The sequence below is a fragment of the Dipodomys spectabilis genome, unplaced genomic scaffold (assembly GCF_019054845.1).
Source record: "Dipodomys spectabilis isolate Male_0828 unplaced genomic scaffold, ASM1905484v1 ptg000234l, whole genome shotgun sequence".
Classification (NCBI taxonomy): domain Eukaryota; kingdom Metazoa; phylum Chordata; class Mammalia; order Rodentia; family Heteromyidae; genus Dipodomys; species Dipodomys spectabilis.
Window position 1 is genome coordinate 9,802,666 of NW_024870911.1, and position 15,087 is coordinate 9,817,752.

The 15,087-nt window shown below is 44.4% G+C and overlaps 1 protein-coding gene across 1 annotated transcript; it reads right to left on the bottom strand.

Moving 5' to 3' along the window:
* Nucleotides 1–216: 216 nt before the first annotated feature.
* Nucleotides 217–14,355, bottom strand: Dyrk2 (dual specificity tyrosine phosphorylation regulated kinase 2). The gene is made up of 3 exons (XM_042698697.1): nucleotides 13,921–14,355; nucleotides 13,145–13,293; nucleotides 217–5,795 (listed from the first exon to the last, which is right to left on the bottom strand). Exons 1-3 carry the CDS (start codon nucleotides 13,967–13,969, stop codon nucleotides 4,194–4,196), a joined length of 1,800 nt encoding a protein of 599 aa, XP_042554631.1. The 5' UTR covers nucleotides 13,970–14,355; the 3' UTR covers nucleotides 217–4,193.
* Between the last annotated feature and the right edge of the window lie 732 nt (nucleotides 14,356–15,087).

Sequence of the window (15,087 nt, forward strand, 5' to 3'; positions counted from 1 at the left end):
AACCTTAGTGTTTTTGAACTTGGTATTTATGTATTTACCTTGAACTAATAAGTTACTGCTGATGAACTAACTAAGAGAATGGATTACTTTAAACTTTTCAAGCCACTGGTGCCAAACTTGTCCATTTGGCATGTCCATTTTCTCCAGGCTGACAGACCAAGGATAATACAGGAAATAGATGAGGAGTTAAATTATAGTTAGAACAGGGGAGAAAAGTAAGGTAGGACATTAAAATTTTATTCTGAAATTATCTCTGGCCACAACAATAAAATTTAACAAATATTCACTAAACAGTCTTACTCCTGTCAGCAGCTGTACAATACATACAGTATCATAGAACTGGCCACTAGGATTAAAATCCACTAGAACATATTTTATGTTAAGTGGCGACAGCAGCATCTCACAAAAATTTTTACATACATATATACACAGTCCACATTCAACCATTTTCACATATTTTCAGTACACACAGTTGCAGCATATTACAGTCACGTGTCTAAGTTGTTGCTCGATAGAAACTCAAGCTACTGCCTAGACATAACTGTAGCAGTTGAGCTGAGTATAATTACAATTAATTTTATCTATGTCCATAGCAGAGAGATGTACAAGCCCCTAAGAAACAAAGAGTTCACAAATACTTTTTTTTTTAATGCTACCACAGCATTATGTTGGGCAATATTAAAACCTTTACCAACCAAATCCGTTTGTTTTTTTTTTTTAAGTCTTCTGCTTACCAGAAATATTCTACATGAAAAAAAGTACAAAAAAAAAAATGAATGCTCTCTTTAAAATAACTCACACTTTTTTAAGATTCCAATATGGCCCAATGCTACTGATGCCGAAAGTGTTTTTTGAACATTCTGATGGAGTCATTTAACATGACTTCAAACCACCTATTAAGTTTAAAAGTGGCTTAAGTGCCTTGCACCCAAGTTGTAAAAATCCCTGGCCATCCTTACTAGAAGCCAGGCACATATAAAAGGAATGCACTTTGGTTCATACCAAATGCCCTGGGATTAATCACACTATAAAATTAAATGGTTTGAGGTAAATTTTTACAAATACAGTTGATTTTTGTCTAGTGTTAGCATAACAAAAAATATCTTTTAAAAAATCAGTCTGATGTTGAGATACAATAAAGACAATCTTTAACCCCTTAAACACAGGAATTCCCTCATTCAGCGCCTGACGATGAAATTCACGCCTTATGGTTTCTATTAAGGCCTGTAACTAGATATTTAAGACAGATGTATCTTTGCAGAGGTGGGTTCCATCCTTCCTACCTAGTATTCAAACAGTTAAAGAGGCCAAACAATGCATGCCCCACAACATGGCATTCAGAACAAAAGGCACATTGTTAACACTAAGGGCACAATTTCTCTTCTACTGTTAATCTACACTGTCTTGCATCACTGCTGTTCCACTGCTGTAGCGACACACACTTATGTGGTAATGAGCACTCTGGTGTGCAAGAAATGGAGCCAGATGAGACTGCAACCAAAGACAAGACGACGCGGTGCCATTCTTAAGTCTGAAAACAGCTCAGACATCCCTAGACAATGGGAACCTGTGAGACTGCTTCCAAGCCAACTCCTACTAGCCTATCAGAGCCCTTTATTTACTTTTTAAAAGTCAACAAGATGCCACATTTTTTTTTTGTTTTTGACATTATAATCAAACTTGAAACTTGAAAAAGCAGTTTATTACTAAATGCTAAAACATGGGGCTTTTGTGACTAACGGATATTGTACTGTAGTTGGACAAAAAAAAAAAAAAATTTTTTTTAAGCCCCATAGCACTGCACATTATAGTTTGGCTTCAAAGTTTCCGGTCACATTTGTGAATAAAGACAGACACAAATGCATTGCTGGCATCTTAGGAACCAGTTTTGTGTGGAAGGGGAAAGTAAAGCAGGATTAGACCACTTATACATTTTCACATGTACCATGTTACAGAGAAGTTGGTAATGGCAGGCTCAGGTTCATAGATTTAAACTTACATGTGCAAATGAGAGTGGAGATGGAGGAGGAGCTTCATAAGGAGAAAATAGCTTTTCATACGGTTTTATTTTAATGATCTAAAGAAAATAACCATCATAAAGAGGTTCGTGGTTTTACACCACCACCAAACTAAGGTTTATGAATGTTATGCTTTTAAGCTGAAGTTTGAATAAATACACAAATGGTAAGTCCTCTAAGCCACTGATGGGGGTATTGTCACATGAGCATTACTTAAAATGTAATTTACTAACATTATTGCACTTTCAAGGGTTACAGAGCAACGTGTACAATATGCTAAAGAATTTGACTAAGGGAAATTAGCTACAATTTCTAAATACAGAAGTACAAATTAATTTATCAGTGACACCCTTAAAGCAAGTAGCGACATCACTATCTTATCAATAAGTTAACCTTATTACTGGGTTATTTTTTTTTGGCAAATATCTGAAATATTTCCTGAGCATATTTTTCTACCATCAACTGGCAAGGTCTCAAGAGAAGTAAAATGTTTTGTTGTAAATGACATTATTTTTTTAAAATAAGAGAAACTGTAGAATTAATATTCAAAGAACTTAACCGGAAACTTTCTTGGCCTCACTGGGGACCGTGCCTTAAGTACTTGTAAATCAGTTCACAGGCAATACAATAATATCTGTGCATATAAAAGATTATTTATCCTAATTTATACTACCCCAAACCCATTATCCAAACAGGCAGAAATCTTTCTATATTAAATTGCACATACTAAAGAACTTTTTCCACGTGCCTTGATATTGATATACTTCACTGTTCATACCTTAGTGATAAAATACTGAAAATTTCACTGTGAAAATAAGCATTATTCAGAGAAGAAAATATTCTTTTACCTAACTAACTCTCAGTTAACTTTTCCAGGTAAAGTGTCATTTCCACATAAAACAGTCAGTGCAATCCAAAAGAAAGTAAAATAAAATAGAGGAATGCAATTTCCATGATTCTTCTAATGATAAAAAGGGTAAGTCAAACCATTTAACTTGCAGTTGAACTTCTCCTCTTTTCAAGGTGTTGTTAAACCTGGCCTTACTGAATGGCCAAGGTAACTTCAGCTCACCAAGAGGATTTTTCAACCATCTTTCTTTTTAAAGAAAGAGTTACTTTCCCGGGCTAAGAGAACCTTACAGTGGCACCTAAAAAGTGTGATTTCACTCTAATCTGCTAAGTCTTTCTTCTTTGGAACTATGGAAACTCTTAAGTAGCTAGGCTGCTATCCTTTTTTAAAAATTGGAGTATGAAAGGATGGTCACAATCACAGCCGAAATGTCTCTTTCGGTGTTAACAGTCTGGGATATATCGCCAAAGGAAGAAGGCAAACTAAACGTGGGCAGCAGATATGCAGTAAAAGGGGAACAGAGAGAAGAGCAAGGAGAAGGAAGGAACCATCGTGGAGTACATGTCTAAAATTAGGTGCAAAACCAATTCTGTGATAGGACGCTTCTTGCAAAAACAGCTTGCCAATCCTATTAGAAAATTTGGACACACACACATTTCCATTTCTATTTGTCCACTAAATGCTGCTCTGCTAGTTTTTAGAGTGTCAGACTGCTAAGTGGGCAATTTAAACGCTGGGGATCTTAGGGTGTGGTTTTTGTTAGCACATCATTTTCACTTTGACCATTCTCCCCCCTAACTGCCACCAACACCCAGACTTAATTCTTGGAAGATGGCAGCAAGACATGCTAAACCTGTGCACAAAACTGATACATGGAGAGACCAGGAGGGCCTTACAGGGCCACCTCCCAGGGGAGTATATGAACCATGGAAACATAGTGAATGTCTGACCAATCTGTAAAAGCACGGCAGTGATGTAGTAACCAATGGCCTGCCACTGATGTTATTTCTCTGCCACACTAAATACAGTAAGGCTCATCGTACTTTTTGAACACACACACACACACACACACGCACACGCACACGCGCACACACACACACACACAAAGAAAAACGGTTTCAGAAAGTATAAAAACTTAAAGCATTGTCCCCATGTATTTTATAAAAACAAAACAAACGACTGTCTTACATCAAAATTAAGTGCTGAAAAGATACAAATGAGTCGAGTTATTGAGCAAATAAAAACAGGGCTGAGCTACTCCTTTCAACCCAGTAAGGCTCAGCTATGTCGTATCTTTCAGATTACCAGCATCAGGGGACTGGAGCTCAGCTAACGAGTTTTGGCAACACTGTCCTCTGCTGAATATTCCCATTGGCATCTGTCATTTGTGCCAAATTCGTCCTCAGTTTGGAAGCTGAGCTGGAAGGTGGAGGTAACTTGGAAATCGACGTGATAGCACCAGTGCTCTCCGGTATCCTTTTCACTGATGTCTTCTCCCCGGTTGGAGGCTTTGGCAACCTCCTCCGGAGCCAGGGGTGCCTTAATGCCTGGCCTGGGGTCATACGTACTGCAGGATCCCATTCTAAACACTGTTTTAAGAAGTCAAGGAAAAGAGGATCATCACATCCCTTCAGTGCGTTCCCCCACTCTCTGCTCTCTGGTGGGCCCCTCAGTTTCCCTCTCCGGGAACGGCCTCCGTTGAGGACCACAGAGCCATCTGACAGAGTCGTGACAGTGCAATAGCGGGGATAACCCTTGGAGCTCACAAAATTTTTGGCTCTTTTGGACGCGTCCAGGAGTTTCTGGGAGGGCATGCCCAACAGTTCGATCATACAGGCCAGCTGGTCTCCTTCATCTTCCCCAGGCAAGAGTGGGTAACCCGTAAGGAGCTCTGCTAAAATGCAGCCCAGGCTCCACATATCAATGGGCATGCCATACCTGGCCCCAAGGATCACCTCCGGAGCCCGGTAAAAGCGCGACTGGATGTAAGTGTAGACACGCTGATGCTCATAACAACTGGAGCCAAAATCAATCACCTTAATACTGCTTCTACCCTGCTGCTTTAACAAAATGTTCTCGGGTTTAAGATCACAGTGAATTATTCTATTTTTGTGCAAAGCATCCAAGCACTGTAGAATCGAGTGGGCAAATTTCCGGACCAAAGGCAGGCTAAAGCCCTGGAATTTATTCTTCTTGATGAGCTCATAGAGGTTCATGCTCAGCAGCTCAAATGTCAGGCAGATGTGGTTTCGGAAGGTGAAATTCTCCAGCATGTGGATGACGTTCATGGTGTTGTCCTTGTCTTGCTTCCGCAGATGTTCCAGAATTCGAATCTCCTCCGCTGCCTGTCGGTGGAAGCGTTTCTCATTTCGCACCATCTTCAGGGCCACATGCTGGTGGACTTTATGGTCATAGGCCTTGACCACTTGCCCAAAACTCCCCTTCCCGATGACCTTGAGGACTTCGTACCTGTAAGCCACATGATCATGGGGCACCTGTACATATGATCCCTGGTCATCGTCATAGCCACCATTGTTGGGTCCACCTGTCATGCCCTGCCGCTTCTTTGCATTTGGACCCAAGAAGTATATCTCAGGGTAGCTGAAAATCTCGTGGTGTTCAAAGGCCGTTAGTTTTTGCATGTATTGCTTCATTGCTTGTTCAGGTGTCATGGGGGTAGCTTTCACCTTCCCCATGCTTTCCAGAGACTTCAGAGAGGTGGAGCTCCCCTGCCGCCTGTGAATGCTCTCGAGCTGCCGCTCTGACACCACGGGCAAGCCTGTCTTGCCCACCGTCGTAAGCCCATTTGGTTGTGTGGTGAGCACTGTCCTCTTGTTACTATTATCCTCAAACAACTGCTGAACCTGGATCTGGCCGTGGCTGCTGACATGCAGGTGATCATTCATTGTGTGCTTACTGCCACCAATCTGAAATTCAGACAGGACATGTGAGTAGAACAGAAGAGGTCTGCCTGCCTGGTTCAAATGTGACTTTGTAAGTCAGGCCTCACCCTCAACTTTACAAAATCCAATTTGGTTTGATTCCATAACCAGAAATAGTTTTACAAAGTGAAAGTGGTCACCCAAGAAAGACCCCACGAATGCCTGGCTGAGAGAATGAATACCACGCTGACAGACTGATTCAATAAAGACAAGAGTAAGCCTAGGAAGCACAGGCCACATCTGACAGACAAGTAAGTTTGCTGTATATAACCAGGATCCTTAAGGATTCGTTCTCCATGGAGGCTGAGACCAATGTGTCTTGGTCATTATCCTATCCCTAGTATTTAGTTCCAGGCCTGGTACATCATGGGTGTGCCACCCAATCTACATTTAAGATAAAAATAGAACAGGATGCAGGAAGAATCTAACACTGTTCCCCACACCCACTGTCAGCACCTTCCATACCTCATTTGGTACTTTTATCAACATGAGGACATGGACCATCCCTGTCTTGTGTACTCTTTCTCCAATATGTAGACCCATTCTGCAAACACCTTCTCACCAGCATCTTTCTCTTCCCTGAAAAACTGATTAAACCCAGGAACATATACAAGACCCAGTGCTGAAGTTACAATGTGCTTTTAGCCTCAAAAGATCCCCATGTGGACATGCACTATAGTTATCTTGTAAACCTCTAACCTATTTTTAAAAGTTTCTGGGAGTTACTGACTATAATGACCATTTAAGGCCACTCAGCCCAACAAACCAAGCAACCACCACACTACTGGGGCCTTCTTTCTGTCTAGGGCTCAGCAATCTTTTGAGACAGAGGCTTCTGGGATGCTCTACTTTCCTATAAAGAATACAAAGAAGCAATTTCTATTTCAGACACAAACACCATCCCTGAACACCATCCCTGCTGTCCAAATAAAACAGACAGGGTAAGCCAAAAACTCCTTTTCTTTCCTCTAAGCAGCGTACTATGCAATTTTTACGTGACATACCAAAGATCAATGTATCATTCACAATTCATCTCATTTATTTAATATTAACGTCAGTTTAGCCACACAGGGGCAATGTACCCTGACTTTCAAAAGCTTAGGACATAACTAGTTAAAGTCCTGTGTCACCATTTTGCTTATTTTTTCTGTTATCCTTTACTAAACTCCCTACCTCTCAGAGAAAAGTGAAGAAGAAGAAAAGTTTGCTGTGGAAATAGCACAGTAATTTGAGAAATGGTTTGAGAATACTTGAATTGTAAAATGAAATTCTAAATCCTTCCTACTAGCAGATGAAACCCACATTTTAACTGACACGTAACAGGTATAATGACCATCTTTAGAATGAGGTTTCTTTCCACTTCTAAAACAAAGTTGAAGCTAGTACTTGGGCCTGTCTATGACTTCATAGACTTGGGACTTTTATTTCTCAGAGATTTTTAGATTTTTTAGTTGGGCTCTTTTAAGTCATAGATAATGCTCTAAGCTAGGTGACCTTATATTTTATTAAGATAGCTGGACAGGTTATTCATCTTCATGCTAGGCTAAAATATACTAAAAGATGTATTAGGAATGTTTTAAGTATATATAAAAATGGTTGAAGGCTTGTTCAGTGTTTTTCTTCCCAAGCCTCATCTTCTATATTCCTATTAGTTTTTTAAATCCCAGGGGAAAAAAAAGGACCTGAAATTTGAAATACATGTCTCCTGAAGAACTGTTTTCTTCAGGCCAGGATAGAGGTTATTTTGGAAGAATAAAACCAATGTTCTTGTATACATGCTATAGAAAGAATCAAGTTTCATTAAAGACAAAGCTAAGGCTGTAAGGATTCCTAAAATGATAACTAAGCAAAACTTTTAACATGATAAATTCACTGTGAGTTTTACTACAGCAAGATTTTTTTTTTTCACAATTAAAAAATGAGATAGGAAGGGATGGGAAGGGGAAACAAAGGAGGAGGCAACAACACTTGATAAGAAATGCACTCATTACCTTGCCTATGTAATTGTAACCCCTCCGTACGGTATTTTCACAATTAAAAAAAAAAAGAAATGTACTCATTGCTTTACTCATATTGTAACCCCTCTGTATAGCATCTTTACAATAAAATAAAATTTAAAAAAAGAAAAAAAATGATATCAAATATAACCAGAATGAGAGAAGTTACCCCTCCCCCTCCCCCCCAAAAAAACCCTGGACCATCTCTCTCTCTATCTTCCCTTGGTCTCTTTTTGCCACATCAACTATTAGTTCACTTGCCCTTAGGTAGGGTCAAGCATCAATCTCTCTCATTTGCTTTTTTTTTTTTTTAATCCCCACAATCCTTCCACAGTGATCCAGACGTGAACCAAAGTTTCAGTACCATGCATGAAATGAATTGGCAGAATCCTATAGTTGACCCTCAGAATCCATGTCTGCTAGGTTTAAGATACATGCTTATGGCTAATCAGAGCCCTCTCCAAGAGGAAATTCACACTCAAGATTTTTCTATCATATGGTTACCTCCTCTCATATGCTTCAATTTTTGTTAAACAGAAGAATTCCCCTCAACATACATATACTCTAGTTGTGTAGACCTGTGAGTCCTTGGCACTAGTTACCTGGAATAACCTCTCAACATCTCCCTCACCTTCCCAAATCACCCCAAAGCCTCCTGATTGTCTATCCACTCAGGTCATCATTTCCACCTTACACTCCTGTCATTTGGGCACACTGAAATGGCCTCAAAACACTGCTTTGGAACCTAGAATTCTTCAAATTTCTTCCCAACATGTTTCTAGAGTACCAGCTTACAAATCTCAATGTGAGACTGCTCATGCTTCTGTTCATGGACCAAAGATGCACTCCATTTTCTCAACTAATGCAAAAACTTCCCAGTAAGGACACAAGGTTCTAATGTAAAGCCTAAATTACCTGGGCCCTTTCAATCTCACCTACCACTCTTACCCTTCTCTCCAAAAAGGAAGCTGAATTCCCCTAAGGCCTGTGGAAACACCATGCTCTTTTAGACAACTATTTCTGATGAGGTCACATCATAGAAGCCCAGAGGTTTTCCGTTCAATACATATGATATGAATGTCCAATAACATTCATTAACAATGGTGTGACCATCGGCAATTTATTTATTGTCCTGTTTTTCAAGAAAAGAAAAAAAAAGAAAAGAAAACATAAGAAAGCTTCTTTAGTAGGGCTCTAAGGAGGATTAAAAGGCAGTATGTATGAAGTGTTTAGTATCATACTTAGCAAGTGAGAGCTATGTATCATTCTTTCCAAATGCTTCCTGGAATGTCTTTCCTATTACCATCTAAATGATAAGTTCAACTCACTCTTCAGTGCCAGCCTGGTTCAACTCTTACCTCCTCTGATCCATGACACACCTACTTCTGCATTTGTAGTACACTGAAATATCACTGATATTTACTACATTTTACTATAATTGTTTTAACATCAATTTCATCCACCTGGCTGAGAACAATTCCAGGGCAGGGTCCCCTCTATACTTTTGAAGTCCCTATGAACTATAGTAAATATTCAATGGTTATTTAGTGAATAGGAGCACACATGACAGTCCTTAACTCTCTTGCAGTTAAGGGGTATTTTTTGTACCTTCAAAATAAAACATAAAGTCAACATTCAGGGTGTTGAAAAATGTCCCTGGTGCCCTAAGTCACAAGACATTAGGCTTGCAGTACATTGGTACACTGGCAGAGATTTAGAGGTAAAGGGCAGTGAGTTAAAAAGCACCTACAGCAGAAACAGAGACTAAATACATAAGAGCCACATGTGGATCTTTACACTTTCTAGATATTCAAGTCACTTGAAGAGGAATAGCAGTGGCTTATGCTTGTAATCCTCACTCTCAGGAGGCTAGGACTTGGAGAACTAAGGTTTGAAGCAAGCCTAGGGCAAAAGAATACACTTGCCACCATCTTCAATCAACCAGCAAAATGTCAGATTGTAGGTATGGCTTAAGTAGTAGAGGCTCCAAACATGAGCGAACAAGGATGCCAGAGGAATGTGAAGCACTGCAACCCCAAACAAAATAATGAGAATCATTTGAGAGCTCTAGTGAAAAGAAAAAAAGGACTTTGAATCTACAGCATTGCAGGACTCTGAACTCACAACCAAACTGAAAAGCATGATTAATTCTTCTATGAAACAAACAAAATTTACAAGGAGGGGAACCAGAAAAGCCGGAATTTCCAGGAGATATATATATATCTATATATATATATATAGATATATATATATATATATATATATATATATATGACGTATATATATGTATACATATATATGTATATATATCATACATATGACACATATATGTATATATCCACATCACAAACTTAAGGATATTGAATATTATAGCCTTTCACTCTCACTCAAGCCTCTTGGAATCAGAGATTATGACTTATTCCTGTTTGCTAATGTCTAACACTGTGTGTCACATTTAAATTATACAGCAGATGAATTAATGTAATGATCTAAACACCCTCAAATTGGATGGATAAAGGCTAAAACAGAGACACCTACAAAAGCCTCTTCTGACCATAAAAGACCTAGTATTAAAACTTATGTGAAATTAACAGTTTCATGAGCTTGGTACTTTGAATCTAACAGAAAACAAGTGCTGCTACTTCTGGGTGTTTTAATACTTCTTTGAAGTCATCTTAGGAATATTATGTAGTGTTACAGTAATAAAAGTGAGTCCAGAAACACCACAACTTAAGCTGATAGGCCCTAAGTCAGATGTCTACTTTTTTTTCTTTAAAATAATACTACTTTTAAAAATATTAACTTTACATCTTTAATTGTAATTATTTTATAAGGGTAAAATTTATAACTATAGAGTGCTTTAAACATTGGAAGTTGAGAAAAGTAATGCAAATATTAATAGTCCAGAATTTTAAAAAGTTAGTATATTAATATTTCCCACATGACATTAACAGAAAAAAAACTTAACAGGAACCAAGATATTTATTAGGTATAATTTTAGGACAAACAGAAATAAACTAAGTGACTAAAGATACTCAGGGGCAGAAAAGAAAGGGAAGTGGGAAATTCCAAAGCTGATAATCTTCCTAATCACATATTTACCTTCCCACTATATCATTTACAAGGGAAAATATGGATATGTTCCTCTGAAAAGATCATTTTTCTCTCCTCTCTGTAATGATCATTTCTCTGCACTCATTCAACAACAGTTCTTCCCAGGTGTAGATGCTCTAGAATTATAATGTAAAACCTTGTAAGAGCAGACAGACCTATGAGAATATGAATCTGTGATAGTTCCTGCATTTATAATAAAGCTAATACAATTCCTAGAATCAGTCATGCCAGGTAGTTTATTAAAACCAGACTCCAGGAGTGTGTGGGGTTATTAATATGCATTACTCTGTGTTGACTAGGGACTCCTCACCAAGCAGCTAACTTGTGGAGTTTGGCATCGTCATCTAAAAAGGAAGGAGCAGAACCAGATAAACTCTGTGTGTGCCAAACTTGCCTGTTCTCTGAAATCAAAACTAAACAACACCTGAAACCCAAATTCCCACTTTCAAAACCAAGCATCTAATGATCAACAGCACACTGAAGTTTACACTTAACACAGGTAAATCTGACACATGCCACAGCAAAACACCAGCACCCATCATTAGAAGTACTGAGAAAACATGCACTTCTTTCCCTCTCTGACACACCATACACAGGCTATCCCCTCCATTGGAAACTTTTGTTTTCTCTAATTTCATTACATATTTCAATTGCACAGAGCCTCTGATCAAGTAACCCCTTTCCTTACAAAATTGTAAGCCAGATGCAAACCAAATACTTCTTTCCCAGTTCACATCATGTCATGTGATTACATCAACACATGGAAAAAAACTGGATGTTATATTTTCCAAACTGTCAGATGAGTCTAAACCAAACCAAACCAAAAAAACAAAAAAATCATGACTCCTAAAACCAATAGCAGTTACTCAACTATATCACTGTGAAGAGAACATAATCAGCAATACACAAAATCATCCATCCTACCTGCACACTCTCTCCCTTTCATCAACCCACATTAATTTCTGTGTAATAAATTCCTAGCCCCTAGGACTAGATGTGTCAAGAAAAAAGAACGATGAAAGAACATTTTCTAAGAAAACTGTCTACACCTCCCCAGGTCCAACAGGCACAACTACAGTCTAGACATCCTCACATAAATTCTCCTCTGACAAACAAGTTTCTAGGGAACAAGTGAACCCCACCCCCACCCCCCAGGAACACTCCCTTACAGGCTACATACAAATGGTCTTTTCTGTAAGAGTTCAACTCTCTCTTGGCCCACAAAACCCTATCTCTAGCAAGCATCTCTCCCACAGAACCATCTAAGGGGCGTCCTGTGAAAGATTTGAGATATAAAAGAAACCTTGGAAACTATCCATTATGCCCCTGACCACCTACCTCCTTTAGGCTGATGGGCACCAGGCAAGGGTAGTCCCTGGGAGCCAAGATAAGCTCACCTGCCAATCTCTGCAGCCACCAGCTCCATGCTGGGCTCTCTAGGGAAGACCACAGCACCTGCCAGGTGCCCTTCCCTTGCTGGCCACCTACAAAGCGAAGCTGGCCCTTTCCTTCTGAATAATATCCAACTACAGATTCCTGCAGGGGTGGCTTGTTTTGACTGCTGCTGTGGCTCTTATTTTTGTTCATGTTAATTACAATTTCTGCTGTGCTCAAACCTGTAGCCCTCATAAAACATGCTTACACACGCGGGGGACAATTGGCGGTGCTCCCTACAGGCCGAAGCCAGGCCTTAAAAGACTCTTTTGGGGATCGATTTTCCGGGCAGGGCGGCCTGGCTGTCCCCTAACACAGATCTGTTTCTATAAATACTTACTACCCACGGGATGGGGGGGAGGAGGGTGTTTACCGGGCTGGGAGCTCTAGGAAGCTAGGGTGGAAAAAAAAAGAAAGAAAAAAAGAAGAGGGTGGGAGGGAGAGAAAGAGGGAAGAAAAGTGGTAAAGAGGAAGTCCCAAGGAAGAGGAGCTCAGGGGTGGGCGGGCTCCGGAGGGGAAATGAGGGGCCCACGCCACGAATCTTCCTTTGTGGCTGCAGCTTTGGGTTCGCCCAAGTTACAGAGGGCGGCGTCGAGGGAGGACAGGATCCTGGCCAGGGGCGTGGAACTGTCTGCACTTCGCCCTCTCTCCTCCCGGCCCGGCATCACCACCCCAAGTCTGGGGGGTTTCTGGCTTAGGCTCCACGTTCCCACACCCCCCCTTCCTTCCCCCCTCCCCACGGTTCTACGGACTGCCCCCAGCCCAGCCTTCCCGCGGGCTGGGTCTCACCGTGAGGGCTGCGGCTGCAGCGTTGCTGGCCCGGAGAGGTGGCAGGCCGATGGGGGAGGACGGGCCGGTCCCCACTCCGCTCCTGGTGGCCCCCGCACCGAGCCCCGGAGAAGCTTGAAGCTGGCGAATGGCACTGTCCCCTCCTCGGCCTGAGAGTCACACGCACGAGAGGAGACAAAAGAGGGTCAAAGGAGGGGTGTGCGGGGAGGGGGGAGCCACCCAGATCCTCCCCCCGACACCCCGATGGGCAGCGAAGCCCCCCGCTCCCGGGAGAAGGCGGAGGGAGCGCCGCGCGCGCTGCCGCAGGGCGAGCGGGGGGCGTCGGGGCTCCCGGGCGCGCACCCCCCCACCACCCCCGGGCGGGGCTCCGGCAGCTGCAAAGTTAAGTCGGGCCCCGGCGCGCGAGTTCGCCACCCGGCGCGGAAGCCCAGGCGGGGCCGGGGTTACTCGGCCCACGTTGCAAGCTGAGTAGGAGAGAGATTTGGGGGTGTGGGGGGGAAGCAGAGGAGGGCGCCGCGGCGTCGCCAGGCTCGGGACCCGAGGGGGAAGCAAGCTCGGGGAGAAGGGCTCCCCGCGGGGCCGCCCTGGGCCCGCGTGCAACAATGAGCACCCGCAGCTCCCGCGTACCGCCCCGCCGACTTTGTTCGAGGTCCCGCAGACGGCGGTCCCCCCACCCCCACCCGCCGCCAGGCGAGGCCGGAGGAGGCCCCGCGGGCACCGACGGGCCAGGCGGAGGGCGGGCGGGGGGATCGATGCGGGAACCCGGCCTTCCTTACCGGTCGGGTAGGCGGCGGGAGCGGCGGCCGAAGGTTTCCTGGTTAACATGGCCGCTGAAGAGGAAAATGCATTTCCAGGCTGCCGTCTCCGTCGCCGGTCCCGCTGCTACTTCTTGCAGCGGCCGCCGCCGCCGCCGCCCGGACGTCCCTCCTGCGGGTCTCCGGCGCTCCCTCGCCGCCTCGGGTCAGCTACAGCCAGACACACACAGCGCGCTGCATCCCCCCGGCCCGGGCCCGCCGCCGCCGCCAGCCCCCCGCTCTCCTCCTCGCCGCCGCCGTCCTCCTCGTCCTCGGGCGGCTGCAGCAACCCCCGGCCCGTGCACATGCCTCGCCCTCCCCTGCGCGCCACGGGGCCTCCCCGATTCCCTCACATAGGGGCGCGGGGAGCGGCGGCGGGCTGCGCCGCGAGGACCGCCTGGCTCGGGAGCCTCCTCCCGGGCCCGCGCGCGCACGCGCACTCGCGCGCGAACACACACACACACACACACACACACACACACACACACACACACAGCGCCCGGCCCCGACCCGGGAGGAGGACAGCCCCGCCCCCGCGCGCAGGCCACGCCCTCGCCTCCCCCCACCCCCACCCACCCACCCACGCCGGGGCCCGGGCCACACGCGCTCACCGACGCCCCATCCCCCTCCCGGCTACTCTGGGGAGCCCCTCCCCGCCTTCCGATTCTCTGCAGAGCCGCCCCTCGGCTCCCCGGGAAAACTCTGCAGCCCCCGGCCGCACTCCGCCTGCCCCGCCTCCGGCCATCTGCTCTGCTCTTCCCCGCACCCCCCTCCCCAAATCCTTCGGTTCTCCTCCCTTCCCCCCCCCCCCCCCCGCACGATCGTTTCCCCTCCAGGCCTGCGACGCCCCTCCAGTGCCAGACAGCGCAACCTACCATAGCTGCCCTCCTACCGAAATCGCTGCAGAGACCCCTCCCCTAACAAGCGCCCCCCCCAAACACGAGCCCACTGGCGGCTTCGAATGGCTGCTCACAAACAATACCGCCCCCCCCCGCCGGCCCCCGGGACCTCAACACCTCACCGTCCCCCAGTGTGTCATGTAGATAACTTAGTTGTGCCAGGGTCACCTCGGAGCGTCAGGCCCAGGGAGGGGACGGTCGCTGAGCTAGGTGACAGCCGAGCATGGGCAAGGAGGGGCTGCCCACCAGT